This window comes from Balaenoptera ricei, chromosome 1 (assembly GCF_028023285.1).
Source record: "Balaenoptera ricei isolate mBalRic1 chromosome 1, mBalRic1.hap2, whole genome shotgun sequence".
Taxonomy (NCBI): Eukaryota; Metazoa; Chordata; class Mammalia; order Artiodactyla; family Balaenopteridae; genus Balaenoptera; species Balaenoptera ricei.
The window spans coordinates 191529356-191545290 of record NC_082639.1 but is presented as its reverse complement, the minus strand read 5'-3'; the positions used below and the strand labels follow the sequence as shown (position 1 = coordinate 191545290).

General features: G+C 42.0%; 1 protein-coding gene across 1 annotated transcript; it reads left to right on the top strand.

Annotated features, from left to right (window-relative positions):
* Positions 1 to 9096: 9096 nt before the first annotated feature.
* Positions 9097 to 14074, top strand: ZNF281 (zinc finger protein 281). The gene is made up of 2 exons (XM_059943067.1): positions 9097 to 9196; positions 9311 to 14074. Exon 2 carries the CDS (start codon positions 9329 to 9331, stop codon positions 11933 to 11935), a length of 2607 nt encoding a protein of 868 aa, XP_059799050.1. The 5' UTR covers positions 9097 to 9196; positions 9311 to 9328; the 3' UTR covers positions 11936 to 14074.
* The last annotated feature ends 1861 nt before the right edge of the window (positions 14075 to 15935 follow it).

The window sequence follows — 15935 nt, the reverse complement described above, 5'->3', positions numbered from 1 at the left end:
ATACTGAATATAATATATAATTCATATATATATGAATTCATATATATATAATATAATATAATATATATTTCTATTATACTGAACTTGCTTCAATAAATAGGACCAAATATATGCCCTTCAGGCATTCACTAGACACCTTAGTCTTGTGCCCCTCCAGCTCATTGCAAAGGAATAGTGGAAACAGATATTTGAGACAGACTGGAGCAAAGGACAGGCTTACTATTCCACACTTTAGCATTTCTTATTCTATCACGCAAGCAAAATATATTCACCACAAACCCACAAGCTTGGACTTTGTTAGTTTGTTTCTCTGTGGAAATACTTTCAATCTCTTAGTTTGCTTCTCTGTGGAAATACTTTCAATCTCTCTCTCGGTTAACGAGGTGCCATTCAATGGTCAACTTAACTGCAGTCTGTATATTCTGCCACCCCCATCCCCATCCCCATGCTTCTACAGCCACTGTTTCTGAGGTCACCAGCAGCCACCTGGAGAGGACACATGTAGAGGTTAAGAGGTGTTCTTCGGAGCCGGCCCAGCTCAGTTCAAAGCCTGCTTCTGCCACTGGGACTTTGCTGAGCCCCCCACCCCTGTGCTACTCAGTGTTCTTATCTGTGAAATGGGGATAATCATGGTACCCGCATCATAGGGTAACTGTGAGGAATGAGAGGGTAATGCTTGTCAGGTGATGAGAACAGCACACACAGTCTGCATCCAATAAATGCTCTTCACCAGAGTATGAGTTCCATCAAGGGCAAGTTCAATGTTTTGTTCATGACTATGTCCTCAGTGCCTGACATACAGTAGGGACACAAATATTAAGTGGAATGAGTAATAACTCCCAAGTCCAGGGGCATTTTGGGGCCTCTTATTTGATCTTACTGTGACAATTGATCAAGCACTCAACAGCAATTACCTCATGCCAGGATCTGTTGTAAGCACTTTACAAACACTCTTAACCCATTTAGTTCCTGTAACAATCCGATGAGACAGGTACAAGGATTCTGTGCCTTTTACACAAGATGAAAGTGAGAGACAGAGATGTTTAGTACTTTGCCCGACCTCACACAGCTAGTAAGTGGCAGGGCTAGGACTGGAATCCTTTAACCTATGTTTGCTGCTAATTGTTTCTTCCTTCTTGAAACTCGCTTCCCTTCGCTTCCATGAAAACGCCCTCTTTTAACCTGACTCCTCCTTCATTGGTTCTTTTCTTTTTCTTTTTTTTTTTTTAATTTTATTGAAGTATAGTTGATTTACAATGTTGTGTTTAATTTCTGCTGTACAGCAAAGTGACTCAGTTATGCATATATGCATGTTCTTTTCCATTGTGGTTTATCGCAGGATATTGAATACAGTTTCCTGTGCCAAACAGCAGGACCTTGTTGTTTATCATTGGTTCTTTTCTTTCTGCTCATCTCTAGAGCAGAGATGACATTTCCCAGAACCCTGTCCAAAGCCATCACCTCTATTTACATGCTAACATATTTACCTAGTTGATGGTTTCAGTTTCCACCTATACTCTGATGACCCCTGAATCCATATCTCTATCCCAGGTATCCTTCCTAAGGCTTAAACTTCTGTGTCCAATCACTCACCAGACCACACTCGCATTCAACATATATAAAATAATAAATTTGGGCTTCCCTGGTGGTGCAGAGGTTAAGAATCTGCCTGCCACTGCTAGAGGATACGGGTTTGAGCCCTGGTCCGGGAAGATCCCACATGCCGCGGAGCAACTAAGCCCGTGAGCCACAACTACTGAAGCCTGCGCGCCTAGAGCCTGTGCTCCGCAACAAGAGAAGCCACCGCAATGAGAAGCCCGCGCACCGCAACGAGGAGTAGCCCCCGCTCGCCGCAACTAGAGAAAGCCCACGTGCAGCAACAAAGACCCAACGCAGCCAAAAATAAATAAAATAAAATAATAAATTTATTATTTTCCCCAACAAACATGCATTTTTTTCCATTTAATTCTCTATCTTAGGAAATGGTAACCCCCCGCCCCATCCCCAAAGCCAGAAATCCAAGAATCATCTGTAACTCAGCTCGCCCCTGTACCCTCCATGTGCAGTCAACAACCATGTCCGTTTGATGGTACCTCCTAAGCATCTCTGAATCCTCATAACCATTTCCTTTGTCTTGGTTCTCTTACCTCCTAATTGGTTGCCCTGCCTGTACTCTGTGCTGCTTCAACCCATCTCCCTTATTGCTTCTAGCGTTACTTGAAAACAAAACAAAACAGAAAACTCATGACATCACTTTCCTGATTCACAATCTTTAAGGATCCCCCTTTCCTAGAGAAGAGAGAAGAGTGGCTGAATTCCTTGGCATGACTTACAGGGCCGTTCATGAGCTGGTCCTGTCCGTTCTATGGTTTCATCAGTTTCCCTTCTCAGTTGAAAACCTCTTGGTCTAGCAACTGTGAACTGAGGCAGGTCCCCTGGAGAGCTCTATGCTCTCACCAAGCTGGGCTTTTCCGTCTCTCACCCAGACTCTCTCTTCCAGCCATCTCCCTGATCACCCTTCCTACTCCTTCAAGAACCAGATCTTGAGAACAGCATCAAATCAAATGCATAACACAAAAGAGGCCATTCCTTGATAGATGCTAGCTGCCCTTCCACGCACAATCCACCTCTTTCCCTGGCAAAACGAAGTATTTGTTCTACTGTTTAAACTGCTTATGTTTCTTTTAGTCTATTAATCACAATGAATATACATTTACTTTAAAAATATAAACCCATTTTAACATAAATTCACTTTAAATAAACCCACTTACATGTTGTTGGTTCAAATTTACTGTCATCTTTATATTAAAATAATAGGAATTAAAAAAAAACCCTCACAGTCTTAACCTCAAATCAATATTTTATTTGTTCATCTTATATTTAGATCCTAATCCAGGTTCAGATTCTGTTTGCTATATTTGTGGCAATATGCTCTGTAGAATTTTACATTTCACCTCTTCTGTTGACAAAGTCATGCCTGTTTTTCTAGTTAGTTTCTGTACCCTCTGTTTCTGACTTACGTCTTCTCCTTCCCATCCTTCCCCCTAGGAAACCAGTGACAAAGGTTTGGTGTGAATCTTTCCACCCTTTTCTCCTGTTTAATCAGTTATATTTGGGGAGGAGGAAGGGAAGGTTTTGCCGTCCTTTTGGCAAAAATGAGAATATATAATGCACGGCTCTTTTCCTCTTCCTTTTCTCGTTTAACAATGCATGGGACTCTCTCCAGGCTAATAAACATAGCTCTAACTCACTCTTTCGGCTACCTAATAACATAGGGGCTGAAGATACCACAATTTATTCAGCTATTCCTGGCTTGAAGGGCCTGCAGTTGTTTCCAGGTCTTTGCCACCTCACCCAGTGCTGCCAGGAGCAACCTGGGGCATACATGCCATTGGCCACTGATGCTTTGTTTCTTTGGGATTTTGCCCCCCAAACAGGAATTGTTTATAGCAGGTAGGTTGGAGCGTGATTTATAAATAAATAAAAGCACACAGCTTAGGGCCATACATTCAAAGAAGTTCAGTAGATGCTGATAATGATAAGGATGTTTGACTATGCGGTTACCTAGCAGCCTTTTGATGGGAAAAGATATGTTTCCCGGCAACTAGCAAGTATACATCATTGAATGAGAATTTGGTAGGAAAGTACAAAAGACAGAGCCTGGCACATAGCAACTGAGAATCTCTGTTGTGAAGCCGATTTCCTGCTGCACTCGCCAGGCCCTCTTAGACTGGCAGAGGAGCAGGGTTATTACCGGATACCGAATCCCTGACCTTGAGCTAATCAAACTGCAAAATGCTTTCGACAAACCTCAGCTTTCAAAGATCTTACCAATTGCATTATCTTGAAGCTGGTGACTTAAGTTATGAAAGGGTCTAATGAAGGCAGTGTGTGTGAAAAAGCATCGTGTGGGAACATAAGTCCTTGGCTCTGCCAACCTGTCAGCATCGTGGCACTTTGAGCAAGCTTCCAAATCCCCATATCTAAAATAAAGCTAATAATACGCATGTCGCCTACTTGGCAGTATTGTAGTGAGGAACAAACGGAATTATGTAAATGAAGTGCTTTGAGGGGGCTATACATATATTAGCATTGTTAATCTTATTCAGATTCCTGAGTAGGTAATGTACTGTGTATGGTGGCATCTTTCCTGTTCTTTGTATCGCCAGGAAAGAACATATCAGCACTTAAAAGAAGATTATTTTGTTGCAGTCATGAAGTGCCCTATGAAAGCTCAGGCCAATCAATATAAAAATAACAGACTAGATGTTGGCCCTTGAATCCGTTGGCAGATACTGTTCCGTGGACTTCTGTAACAATGAAAGTATTTACAAAGCTGCCTCAGTTTTGAATGTTTCATAGATAAATGAGAATAAAGAAATAGAGGAAGATTCCCACCCCCTTCCCTTAAGTTTCTATTTTTAACTCCTGTACAGTGTTAAATGTAACACCCTGGTGTTCTTTCCCTAGTCCTGGCTCTTGCCCATGAAACACACACATGCTACAGGAATCCAGCCACCCTTGGGAGATTCCTGCCCAATTAGTGTTATTTTTACCGGGACTAAAATATTGAGAAATTGGTACCTCTATAGATAAATACTCCAAATACATGACGGATGGGTATGTTTATGGATGGAATCGCAGAAACTTCCTAACAGACGTGAGGGATCATTCATTTCAGAGATGTGGCATACTTCAATATTCACTCTTTGGTAGAACAGAATGTTGGTATAAGGAGTTCCAGCAACCTCAGTGCCAGTTGAAGTTTGGCAGTTGGTTCCTTCCAGCTGTTCTTAAAGGTATTCTCTGCAGGGATTAAAAAGTGGCTCATAGTTATGGCTTAAGATTTTTATGTTTCGCTGTTTCTGATTTGATTTTTCTCGTTGGGAAATAGAGGAAATGGGATGTGTATCCAGTAGTGAAGGGTTTCTGAAGCTCTGCAGAGTTAGGTCTAAACTATCACAACTGTCAACAGCTGGTAACATCAGTGGGGGGGGAAAAGGCATCATGTGTGAAGCATGCAATTAAATTAATTAATTATCATTCCTAATGTCTGACCTTTCAACTGGTTGTGGTGGTATCAGGTGGATAGCCCAGGAGAAAGAAAGGCAGACGTTCCTTGGAGTGACTTGGAGTTTCAGACTCTTTCGGGGTCTTGGGAAGTCATCATTTGGGGGTTTGCTCAATCATCCTCTTCAGTGCTTCTGTTGAAGAAAAAGGAGAAAGAGAAAGAACTTTTGAGACCAAAGCTGCCTTTATTTAAAATCCCTTTTCAGTCTAAATCCTTTTTTTAACAGGGAGATTTTTGTTGTTGATCATTTTACATTACTTTAAGGATTAAGTGTATTAAAATTTAAAATGTGTAACAAGAACACGGAAGTGCAGTAAATACGAATATTCTCCTCACTTTACCAAGACACGGGGAAAAATGTGATTTTTTTTTTTTTTTTTACTCTTTTCTCTTGGAGAAAATTGAATTTACAGGATAGATAAATTATAGGAGTGATTATACACATTATAGAACGGCTCTTTGATTTTTCAAAGCATCATATAGATTCATGCAAACAGCTGAATTTTTAACGTACAGAAATCACAGTGCATATTGTTCAATATTCAGGAAACCGTATTTATCAAGAACTCATCTATTACCATAAACAATAATGAGTTTAGGAAAAGTGTACTGATTTCTGCCACTTACTTGTGAAATGCACCAAAAAGTAAGATGGGTTGATGGGTGATAGAGGAATGGACAGATTGATAAATAGGCAATTAAGCAAATATAATAAAGTGTTAATGTTAAATTCTAAAAAAAAACACCTCATCTATTGCACAAAGCAAAATACTCCTATCTCACAAATAGAATTAAAGTTTGAATGACTTAATTTTATATGTATATAACACAATATGAAATAAGAATTAGCAATTACTAAGGGAAGGAGGACTGTCAATTATCTTCTAGTCTTTTTCATAAATCAGAGAAAGAAGTATATATTTTTTTCTTGAATGATCTAGAATATGGGCAAACAGCCTAGAGAATGAGTATTATCTAAGCAGCTTGAATTCACTCTGCACTCTGTAGATCTTGACAAAGGCAACCTGAAAGATGGGATTGCGTGTCGATACTGAGCTTTGGAAAATCATGTATACACAGTGAAAAACTCTGTCATTAAATTTTTAAAAGTTTATGACCCACATGGAAATTTCTGATTGTTCAAAACTATGTCTTTCTTACTAATATAAATACATGTACTACAATAGTTTTAGTTTCTGAAATTACATAGATAGGAGTATTGAAAACTAGTAAGATTAATTATAAAAAACATACCATACTATTGTAAAATGTTGATAATAAAGGAATCTGGGTGCAGACATATGCAAACCCTCAGTACTATCTTCTCAATTTTTCTGTAAATCTGAAGTTGTTCTTAAAAAATAAAGTCTGTTAAAAAAGAAACTAACAAGAACAAAACTCATTTCTGTTTTATTCGGTTTCCTTGCTCTAGGATGTTTTCCATAATCTGTAATGTGTAAGTATTCAGAGGTAAAACAAATATTTAAATTTTCCTGTAATATTTTCCTTTTGAAAATGCCATATTACTTAACTATTTGAATCATGTCCAGATTTTAGTCCAGACCCCTATTTAATATTTGGTTTATTAGTACCTAACAAGACTAGTACAGTATAGAGTTTTCTTTCTCTGTAAGACAAAAACACACGGGAAATTTCTTGTTCCCTATTATCTCTACTAAGTTTAAATCATAACAGTTTTATTTATTTTAAAAATTTAAGATTTTAGATTTAAGAGAGAGATTTAATTTATATTTTACAATTAAGTATTTTCTAATGCTAAGAACTAGTAAATAGTAGATATTTGGAATTTTATTATACATAGCAAATAATAAAAATGCGTGCAGTTTCACAACAGCTGATAATGTGAAATTTTATCTTAACTTGAACTGGCATTTTAAATATTATTTAAAAACTATTCACACTTATTACCCTAAGTTTATCCTTTTAGCTCTTTTATACTTTAATATTAAAAAATTTTTTCTACCCTGTTGAAGACTGTAACAAATTTTTCCTACTTGCTGTAGTCTAAAACTTTGCTTATAAATACTGACGTTTAGTGCTATTTCTCTGATTCCTTTGATGACATTTTCTGAGTTTGTTTCATTACCCAGCTATCTTTCAGAGACTGGCATATTCATTTTTCTAATTAATATTCTATGTAACTGGGATGGTATTTTTATTTTTTTATTTCTAAAGAAGTGAATAGCACAAGCACTATAAAGTGATGTGCTGGTATGTTATAAATGCTCAAGGTACAGCTTCTAACATTGAAAAATAGAAAAATAAATTGACCTTGATGAAGTGTGTCTTCTTTTGTCTGTTCCTAGGAAAGTTTATTTCAGGTATTCCTACTGCTGAAATGATTAGCGTTAACAGCTTTTCCCCTCCATTTTATTTTACAGGGTCTCTTCATCTTCCTGATATATGGGGTGTACAACACAGAGGTAAGTCTGCTTGGAGTATCTCAAGGCTGACAGAGTGAATGAGAGAAATGACAGGTTTCTTATCTTGATAACTGAGGAACAAAGTTGGCTTTTCATGAGTGTCCTGCTGCCCTTCACGCTTGGACTAGCTTATATGCATCCGAGCTTACCATTAAACACTGCCACCCTGAGCAAAGGGACAGCCTCATTTCTCATAGGCATTGACTAATATTTTACTACTGCCTTAAGTTTTTGAGTTTTCAGTCTTTTAACACTGAAATATACTTGATAGTCTTAGAGTTTCACAGTTTAAGTGGCAGAATACTTCTACGTAGTTGCATGGAGTTAGAAAAATACTAATATTTCTTGTCTCAAAATACTAATTACATAGTGTCTTTTAAGTTTTTGCGTAGGCTCAGAGAGGCCCATAAGGATTAGTTAATAATCTTTATGATTCCAGTTGCAAAATTTCTCAGAGAAGTCATTTATTATTTAACTATGAGAAGTTATTTGGCTAGAAATATTGTGAGACAAATGACTTGTAATTTCATTATGAAAACGTACCATGGAAAGAAATTGTTGTCTTAGTGCTGGTTCTTTTTAGAAAAATAATCCTGTGCTTTACATACACTCTTGGTTAGGAAAGCTGCTGGTTTAGATTTTCGCTTAACATGACAGTGGGTGCCTTGTGTGTACATTAGGCACTGAATAAATATTTGTTTGATTTTTGTTGCTCTTTGATTTCAAGATTTTACTTTGTAATTTTCCTTAAGAGAACAATTAGTGATTTTGCCTCTGTTTCTCAGTATTCTGTACTGGGGAGGGCAGAGTGGATCTGAGTAAAGCTCTTACAAGGGCCTGGCAGTCGCTTTTTCATAAATAACATAGAGGGCCAGGCAGCAATAGAACAGGACCAGCGGACTCACTAGCCGAACTGAGAAGGCCTGTGGGCATTTAAAGAACATCTGATGATGATGAAGTATGCGTGTGGGCGTGTTCTACAGGGCTGCCGCACCTGGACTACACGTGGCTTCCTCTTTCAGTAGCCTTCAGGTAGGCTGGCAGTAAGACAACCTTTTTTTTTGCAACGGTACCTCTGCTGCGGTTTCAAAGCAGGCCCCTCCCACAAATGCAGAGGATAAGCGCCCGTTATTAAAGTGTGTGACAGACAAGGAGGGGTACCGGAAGCAATCTGTCCCAGTAGATGCTGAGCACTGGAGGTTCAGGGCACACAGGCAGAACCCACAACGCCCCAAGCCTCCCCCGTCCGGGGCTGGATTCGGCTGCAACACCCGGCCTGCAAGCTGCGAAGCTGAGGGGGCCGGGCCGACCGGACCCGCCCCGCCCCGCAGCATCCCCTCCCTCCGGCCTTTCTCCGCCGCCGCGCAGCAGCCCGCCCCGGGCCCCGCCCCCCGACGCCCGGCGCGCGGCCCACCAATCGCGTCTGGCCGCCCGGGGCCTCCCCTCCCGGGGGCTCCCTCCGCCCAACCACCCGAGTGATTGACAGGCGGCCGGGCGGAAGCCGCGGCGCAGGCGCGCTGGCCGGCGCGGCGGCCCTGGGGCCGGGTCGCCGAGCTCCCGGCAGGCCCCGCGCCGCGGCTGCGCAGTGCCGCGCAGGCTTTTAATTCCATTGTGGAGAGGACGGCGTTATTTTTATTAACCGGAGGCGGCGGCGGCGGCGGCGGCGGCGGCGGCGGGACCCGTAAGTGTGGGGCGCGGGCGGCGGTGGGCGGGCGGGTGCGGGCCGGGGGCGCGTGCGGGGGCGGGCGGGGGCGCCGCGGCCGGCGGCCGGCCCACTCCTCCTTCCTCTCCTCAGCCAGGCCTGCTCCGGGGCATGAAAGTCGGCAGCGCGTTCCTGAGCGGCGGCGGCGGCGGCGCGGGTAGCGGCGGGCGGGCGGAGATGGAGCCTAGCTTCCCGCCGGGCATGGTGATGTTCAACCACCGGCTGCCCCCGGTCGCCAGCTTCGCGCGGCCGGCGGGCGCGGCCGCCCCTCCCCCGCAGTGCGTGCTGGCCGCCGCCCCGGCCGCGGCCCCGGCCGCCGAGCCCCCCCCGGCGCCCGCCCCGGACGTGACTTTCAAGAAGGAGCCGGCGGCGCCCGGCGCGGCCTTCCCGGCGCAGAGGACCTCCTGGGGCTTCCTGCAGTCGCTGGTCAGCATCAAGCAGGAGAAGCCGGCAGACCCCGAGGAGCCGCCGGGCGCCCCCCACCCCCACTACGGGGGGCTGTTCGCGGGGGCCGACGAGCGGGCGCCGGGGCTGGGCGCCGGGGACGCGGGCTGCCCGGGCGTCATCCAGGACCTGAGCGTCCTGCACCCGCCGCCGCCCGCCCCGCACCCCCGCGACGTGCTGCTCGGCCGGACTGACGACCCCCGCGGCCCCGAGGAGCCCAAGCCGGACGCGAGCGTCAAGAAGGCCAAGAGGCCAAAGCCAGAATCTCAGGGAATCAAAGCCAAGAGGAAGCCGGGCGCATCTTCCAAGCCGTCGCTGGCGGGAGACGGAGAAGGCGCCGTCCTGTCCCCAAGCCAGAAACCTCACATCTGCGACCACTGCAGCGCCGCTTTCCGCAGCTCCTACCACCTGCGGAGGCACGTCCTCATCCACACCGGCGAGCGGCCCTTCCAGTGCGGCCAGTGCAGCATGGGCTTCATCCAGAAGTACCTGCTGCAGAGGCACGAGAAGATCCACAGCCGGGAGAAGCCCTTCGGGTGCGATCAGTGCAGCATGAAGTTCATCCAGAAGTACCATATGGAGAGACACAAGCGGACGCACAGTGGAGAAAAGCCATACAAATGTGACACTTGCCAGCAGTATTTCTCAAGGACTGACAGACTGTTGAAGCACAGGCGCACGTGCGGCGAAGCCCTGGCGAAGGGGGCGCCCAGTGCAGAGCCTGGGTCATCCAGCAACCGTAGCAACATAGGTAACCTGGCTGTGTTGTCTCAGGGAAGTACAAGTTCTTCAAGGAGAAAAGCGAAGTCCAGAAGCATAGCTGTTGAAAACAAGGAGCCCAAGACGGGGAAAGCAAATGAATCCCATATGTCAAACAGCATAAACATGCAGAGTTACTCAGTAGAAATGCCTACTGTGTCTTCCAGTGGGGGCATCATCGGCGCTGGCATAGAGGAACTCCAGAAGAGGGTGCCAAAATTGATCTTTAAGAAAGGAGGCCGGAAGAGCATGGATAAAAACTACCTGAACTTTGTGTCACCGTTACCAGACATAGTTGGACAGAAGTCCTTGTCTGGGAAACCGAGTGGCTCCCTTGGCATCGTGTCAAACAGCAGCGTGGAGACCATTAGTCTCCTCCAAAGTACAAGTGGCAAACAAGGTCAAATAAGCAGTAATTATGACGATGCCATGCAGTTCTCAAAGAAAAGAAGATACCTACCCACCGCCAGCAGCAACAGTGCCTTTTCCGTGAACGTGGGACACATGGTCTCCCAGCAGTCCGTCATTCAGTCGGCGGGCGTCGGTGTTTTGGACAGTGAGGCCCCGTTGTCCCTTATTGACTCCTCGGCCCTGAATGCGGAAATTAAGTCTTGTCATGACAAGTCGGGAATTCCTGACGAGGTTTTACAAAGTATTTTGGATCAGTACTCCAACAAGTCCGAGAGCCAGAAGGAGGATCCTTTCAACATAACAGAACCACGAGTGGATCTGCACGCCTCAGAACACTCAGAACTGGTTCAAGAAGAAAATTTGAGCCCGGGCACCCAGACTGCTTCAAATGACAAGGCAAGCATGTTGCAAGAATACTCCAAATACCTCCAACAGGCTTTCGAAAAATCCACGAATGCAGGTTTTACTCTGGGACACGGTTTCCAATTTGTCAGTCTGTCTTCACCTCTCCACAACCACACTTTATTTCCAGAAAAACAGATATACACTACATCTCCTTTGGAGTGTGGTTTCGGCCAGTCTGTTACCTCAGTGTTGCCATCTTCGTTGCCAAAGCCTCCTTTTGGGATGTTGTTTGGGTCTCAGCCGGGTCTTTATTTGTCTGCTTTGGATGCCACACATCAGCAGTTGACACCTTCCCAGGAGCTGGATGACCTGATAGATTCTCAGAAGAATCTAGAGACTTCATCAGCCTTCCAGTCCTCATCTCAGAAACTGACTAGCCAGAAGGAACAACAGAAAAACTTAGAGTCCTCAGCGAGCTTTCAGATCCCATCTCAGGAGTTAGCTGGCCAGATGGATCCTCAGAAGGACGTAGAGCCCAGAACAACGTATCAGATTGAGAACTTTGCACAAGCGTTCGGTTCTCAGTTCAAGTCGGGCAGCAGGGTGCCAATGACCTTTATCACGAACTCTAATGGAGAAGTGGACCATAGAGCAAGGACTTCAGTGTCAGATTTCTCAGGGTATACAAACATGATGTCTGATGTTAGTGAGCCATGTAGTACCAGAGGAAAGACCCCCACCAGCCAGAGTTACAGGTAAGGTCCCAAGAGTGACCAGGCTGGAGGTCTTCTAATGTAATTTTGTTTTATTTTGAGAACACTGCCATTGGAATGTTTCTACACGATCCTATTAAGAATAATGTAATGCCCTTTCAATGCAACTTTTCATATTTAGTTTATTTTGTTAGTGTGATTTTAGCTCTGTTTGTATTATGATTTTTAATCAAATCAATAGATTAAAATAGTTTGACATTCAAGGTGACAATGTTTAGCAATCAAATTTACATGTATAGATGGTCAGGGAATAGCCCAAAAGTTTTAAATGCAAAAAAAACAAAACAAACAAAAAAAAACAAACAAAAAAAACCGTACAAAAAAACAAAACAAAAAAAACCACACAAAAACAAAAAAACAAAAAAAAAAACTTTGTTGCTAGGATTAAGGTTATTCTAATTGCTTTACTCTCAGGAAAGTGTAATAACGCATGGGAATTCTGTACGTTATCACTGTAATGGAATATCCAATTTACAGATAGTATGATAATACATTTCATCACTTAAGTAAGGGATCGAAAACATTTCAAATTGCTCTATCTGGGCTGATACGATACACGTGTCATCATTTAAGTAAGGGATCGAAAACATTTCAAATTGCTGTCTCCATCTGGGCTGATCCAAAATTCTGAGATGTTGGCTACCTATATTTTGTTGCAGCTTTTAAATGTACTCTGAACTTCCAAACCACATTCATTCCAGCCTGGTAGAACAAATATTCTTGGATCTTTGATCAAAGCCTGGAATGATAGCTTTAATAAAAGGAAAAAAAAAAAAAAAAAAAAAAGGCACCCTCTCCTTATCCCAACTGTAACAAGGCTGTGACTCCATCAGGAGTTGATGGGAACAGTGTTGAAGTCCAAGTGGTTGATCGGTTGCAGTATTAGAACCCAAGTTGGAATTACATAATTCTTTGAAATTTGGGGTGTGTGTTATTTATTATACGTGGCCTAAAAACATTGTTCTCTGTCTCTTACTACATGTCACCCGCACTTCTGGGGTATTTTATGTTATTTTTGTTCTTAACCTGTCCTTTCTCAGAGTTCTGGGCCTTCCTTGTTCCCTCTTCTCCCTATCTGGACAGTTTCAATTTTAGAATGATTCACATTCCAATAGGTAATTTGTTATGCATTTCCTATGCCTTCCGGCATCCAAACAGTCGAATAAACATCCACCCTCCCCCTTTTTAAAAACAGAACCCACACAGATGTCCATGTATAATAAAGCCCCACATGCTCAGAGCTGTGGATATTAATAAGGTGGTAATTCCAACCGGTGACAAAGCCGATGCGAGGGGTAAGAGTGGCTTATTTAGTAATGACATCAGAACCTCTTTGTGAAATTGCAGCCTGTGTAATGTACATTTTAAAAGGGTGCGTTAGTCAGTATTGTACAGGGGTCTTGTAAAGTCATCCAAACTTGCTATGAACGCTAATTTGCCATTTGAAGCCACTGGTAGACAGTGGCTCTGCTCTAAACCACTTTTTAGCAATTGTATTTTTTTCCTGATTATATTTTTAATGTACTTTGATGTTTATGCTGATGAGTTTTTTATGTACTTTTGGTGATGTTTCAGTCTTATGTACTCTTCTGACGTCAGAAAAGTACCACTGGTTGTTTGCAGTCTAATTGTGTAATCAGCCTACCACAGGCTTCCATGTATAATAAAGTAATTAATATTGTGCAAGTGTAAAACACTTCTGTTATGAAAGCAGTGTTTGGAAAATGAGAAATTATTTAAAATGGTTACAACATACTAGTTAATTTCCTTTCCCCACTTTCCTCCCTTAAGTCTGCTCTACCAGCTAAAGGGTCACTTATTGTCATTGCAAGAACCTTAGAAAATGTGTTTAATCCTCTTAAATACACTCAGTACTAAAAAGTATGTATTTCTTATTTTGCTAAGTGCGGTAAGTTCTGTTGGGTACAGAGTACAAGCTGTAATCAAAGGATGGAGAGGACCTTTACCACTGTATCTCTTGAGCTGTATGATTTTTCTCCAGTGTTTTGTTTTATACAGGTTTTGAATTTCTTTAACTTTTATTGTGTGTACTGAATACTGCATATGTACTATTCTGATTGTTTGCTCTAGTTTACTACCAATAAAATACCTGTTAATCACAAAATTGAAGAAAGGAGATATCACTTAATATCCAGTCACATTTTTCAGATTTTTCTGTTAACTACATTTCATAAAATATTCATGTCAGTGGTATAACCTGCAGTTTAGGGACTGGAATTTTGTGTGTGTGTGTGTGTGTGTGCGTGCGCGTGTGTGTGCTGTGTTTCATGTTTCTAGGTTTATTATATTTGAAAATAGGTTGAATATTTTCTTCAGTTTGAGGCATACTATCTGGAAGAATAGGAATTTAATAGGATGGAAATCAGACCGTGTTTTATTGAAATGGGGTTAGCCATCCTAAATATTATTCTAGAGAGATTATTTATTGAGGTTTCATTTTAAATCAGATTCCAGTTTCTTTTGGTTCTAGGTGTATCCTTTTTGACTCAAAAGGTTGTAATAAAATAACAGTATGACAAATGAAAGTGGTCCCGAGCATTCTTAGTAGGGGGGAAAAAAATGTATTGCTTAATCTAAGTTTAACAGTGTTTCAAAAGGATGTAAGTATAGATATTAGAAGGAGAGAGCCAAGACATGGAATACTGAAGGTGCAGACAAGGTGTTTGAAACTTAGTAAATATGTTAAGTTTTAAAGATAAAGGGGAAAAATTGTAGGTCTGTGTAAAATCTATGAGAAAATTGTGCTTTGAAATTTAGTGACTGCAAACGTTGAAAAATCAATAAAAATATCAAAGGGTAGAATAGGTCGAGGCTTTGCCTTTTTCGTATGGGATACTATGTACAGAAGTGATAAATTATTTGTATTCAGCGTAAACATGGATTTCTCTGTAGAGAAGTATCTACTCGTGGTCCCATATGATTAGGAAAAGTAAATTTGTTTTCTCTTTGCCAGGATTATTCCCTAGATGTAGTCATTTTCTTGAACAAGAGTGCTAAGCAGAATCTCACTGATTGTGCATTGAAATCCAACTCTTGATATCTCTGCACAGACGACTTATTTCTCTGTTCTAGATGAACCCTAACATTAATTTTGTTTATTGACCCCACCCTTTTTTTTTCTTTATGTGGAATGAATATATATATCTGAATATGATATATCTGAATATATATCTATATATATATATCTGAATATGATAATTTTAAAATTAAGGTTTTTACTTCTAAGGTATTAGGGTATGAAGTAGGAAACTATGCTTTGAATTTCTGTTTTGCTGCTGTAATTTCAAGATAAGGGCTACCATAATTTAGCAGTTGCCTGTTAGTAATTTGGGAGGTAATCTCATTCAATAATGAAAACAAAAAATGTGAAAAAAAATCTGTATGATTTTTAATGTTTTTTAAAAGTTGCAGTTTACAAATATTTCTACCTCAAATTTAGTTTTCTGTATTACACTCATCAGATGAGAGGGGCATAACTTTCTGTACATCCTTGGTATCTCTCATTTTGTAGTTACCTGTCATTAGTAGCATTTAAGCCTGAACTGGGTGACAGTTTGAGCAATATGGCCTCGTGAGGACACACACAGTTCTTAGCTTCCAAATTCGTAAGTTCTTGCTGAACTGGAAAACATCCTTCAGAAAAGAATTAGCTTCCGAACTTGAAAGTTATATTTTTAGAGTGAACTGCATCTGAAGGCTGTCATTTTCAGAGTTTTATGGTCTTTGTGTGTTCTATGACACATAATGACAGGATTTCGTTTTTGAAGTGCGATGTAAGTAGTGCACTGGCACCATCCGCGCATCATGTTATACAAGATTACGCAGTAATGGTCCACAAATGTTAAGCGTCCCTCCTGGTATTTAGGAGGAGAGGTCTGGGGTGGTTTGCCAATCTGCTTGTACCTTCTATGAGATGATAAAGAGTTTCTGATAGATTTTGAGCAACGATGTTGTGTTAGTTCCAC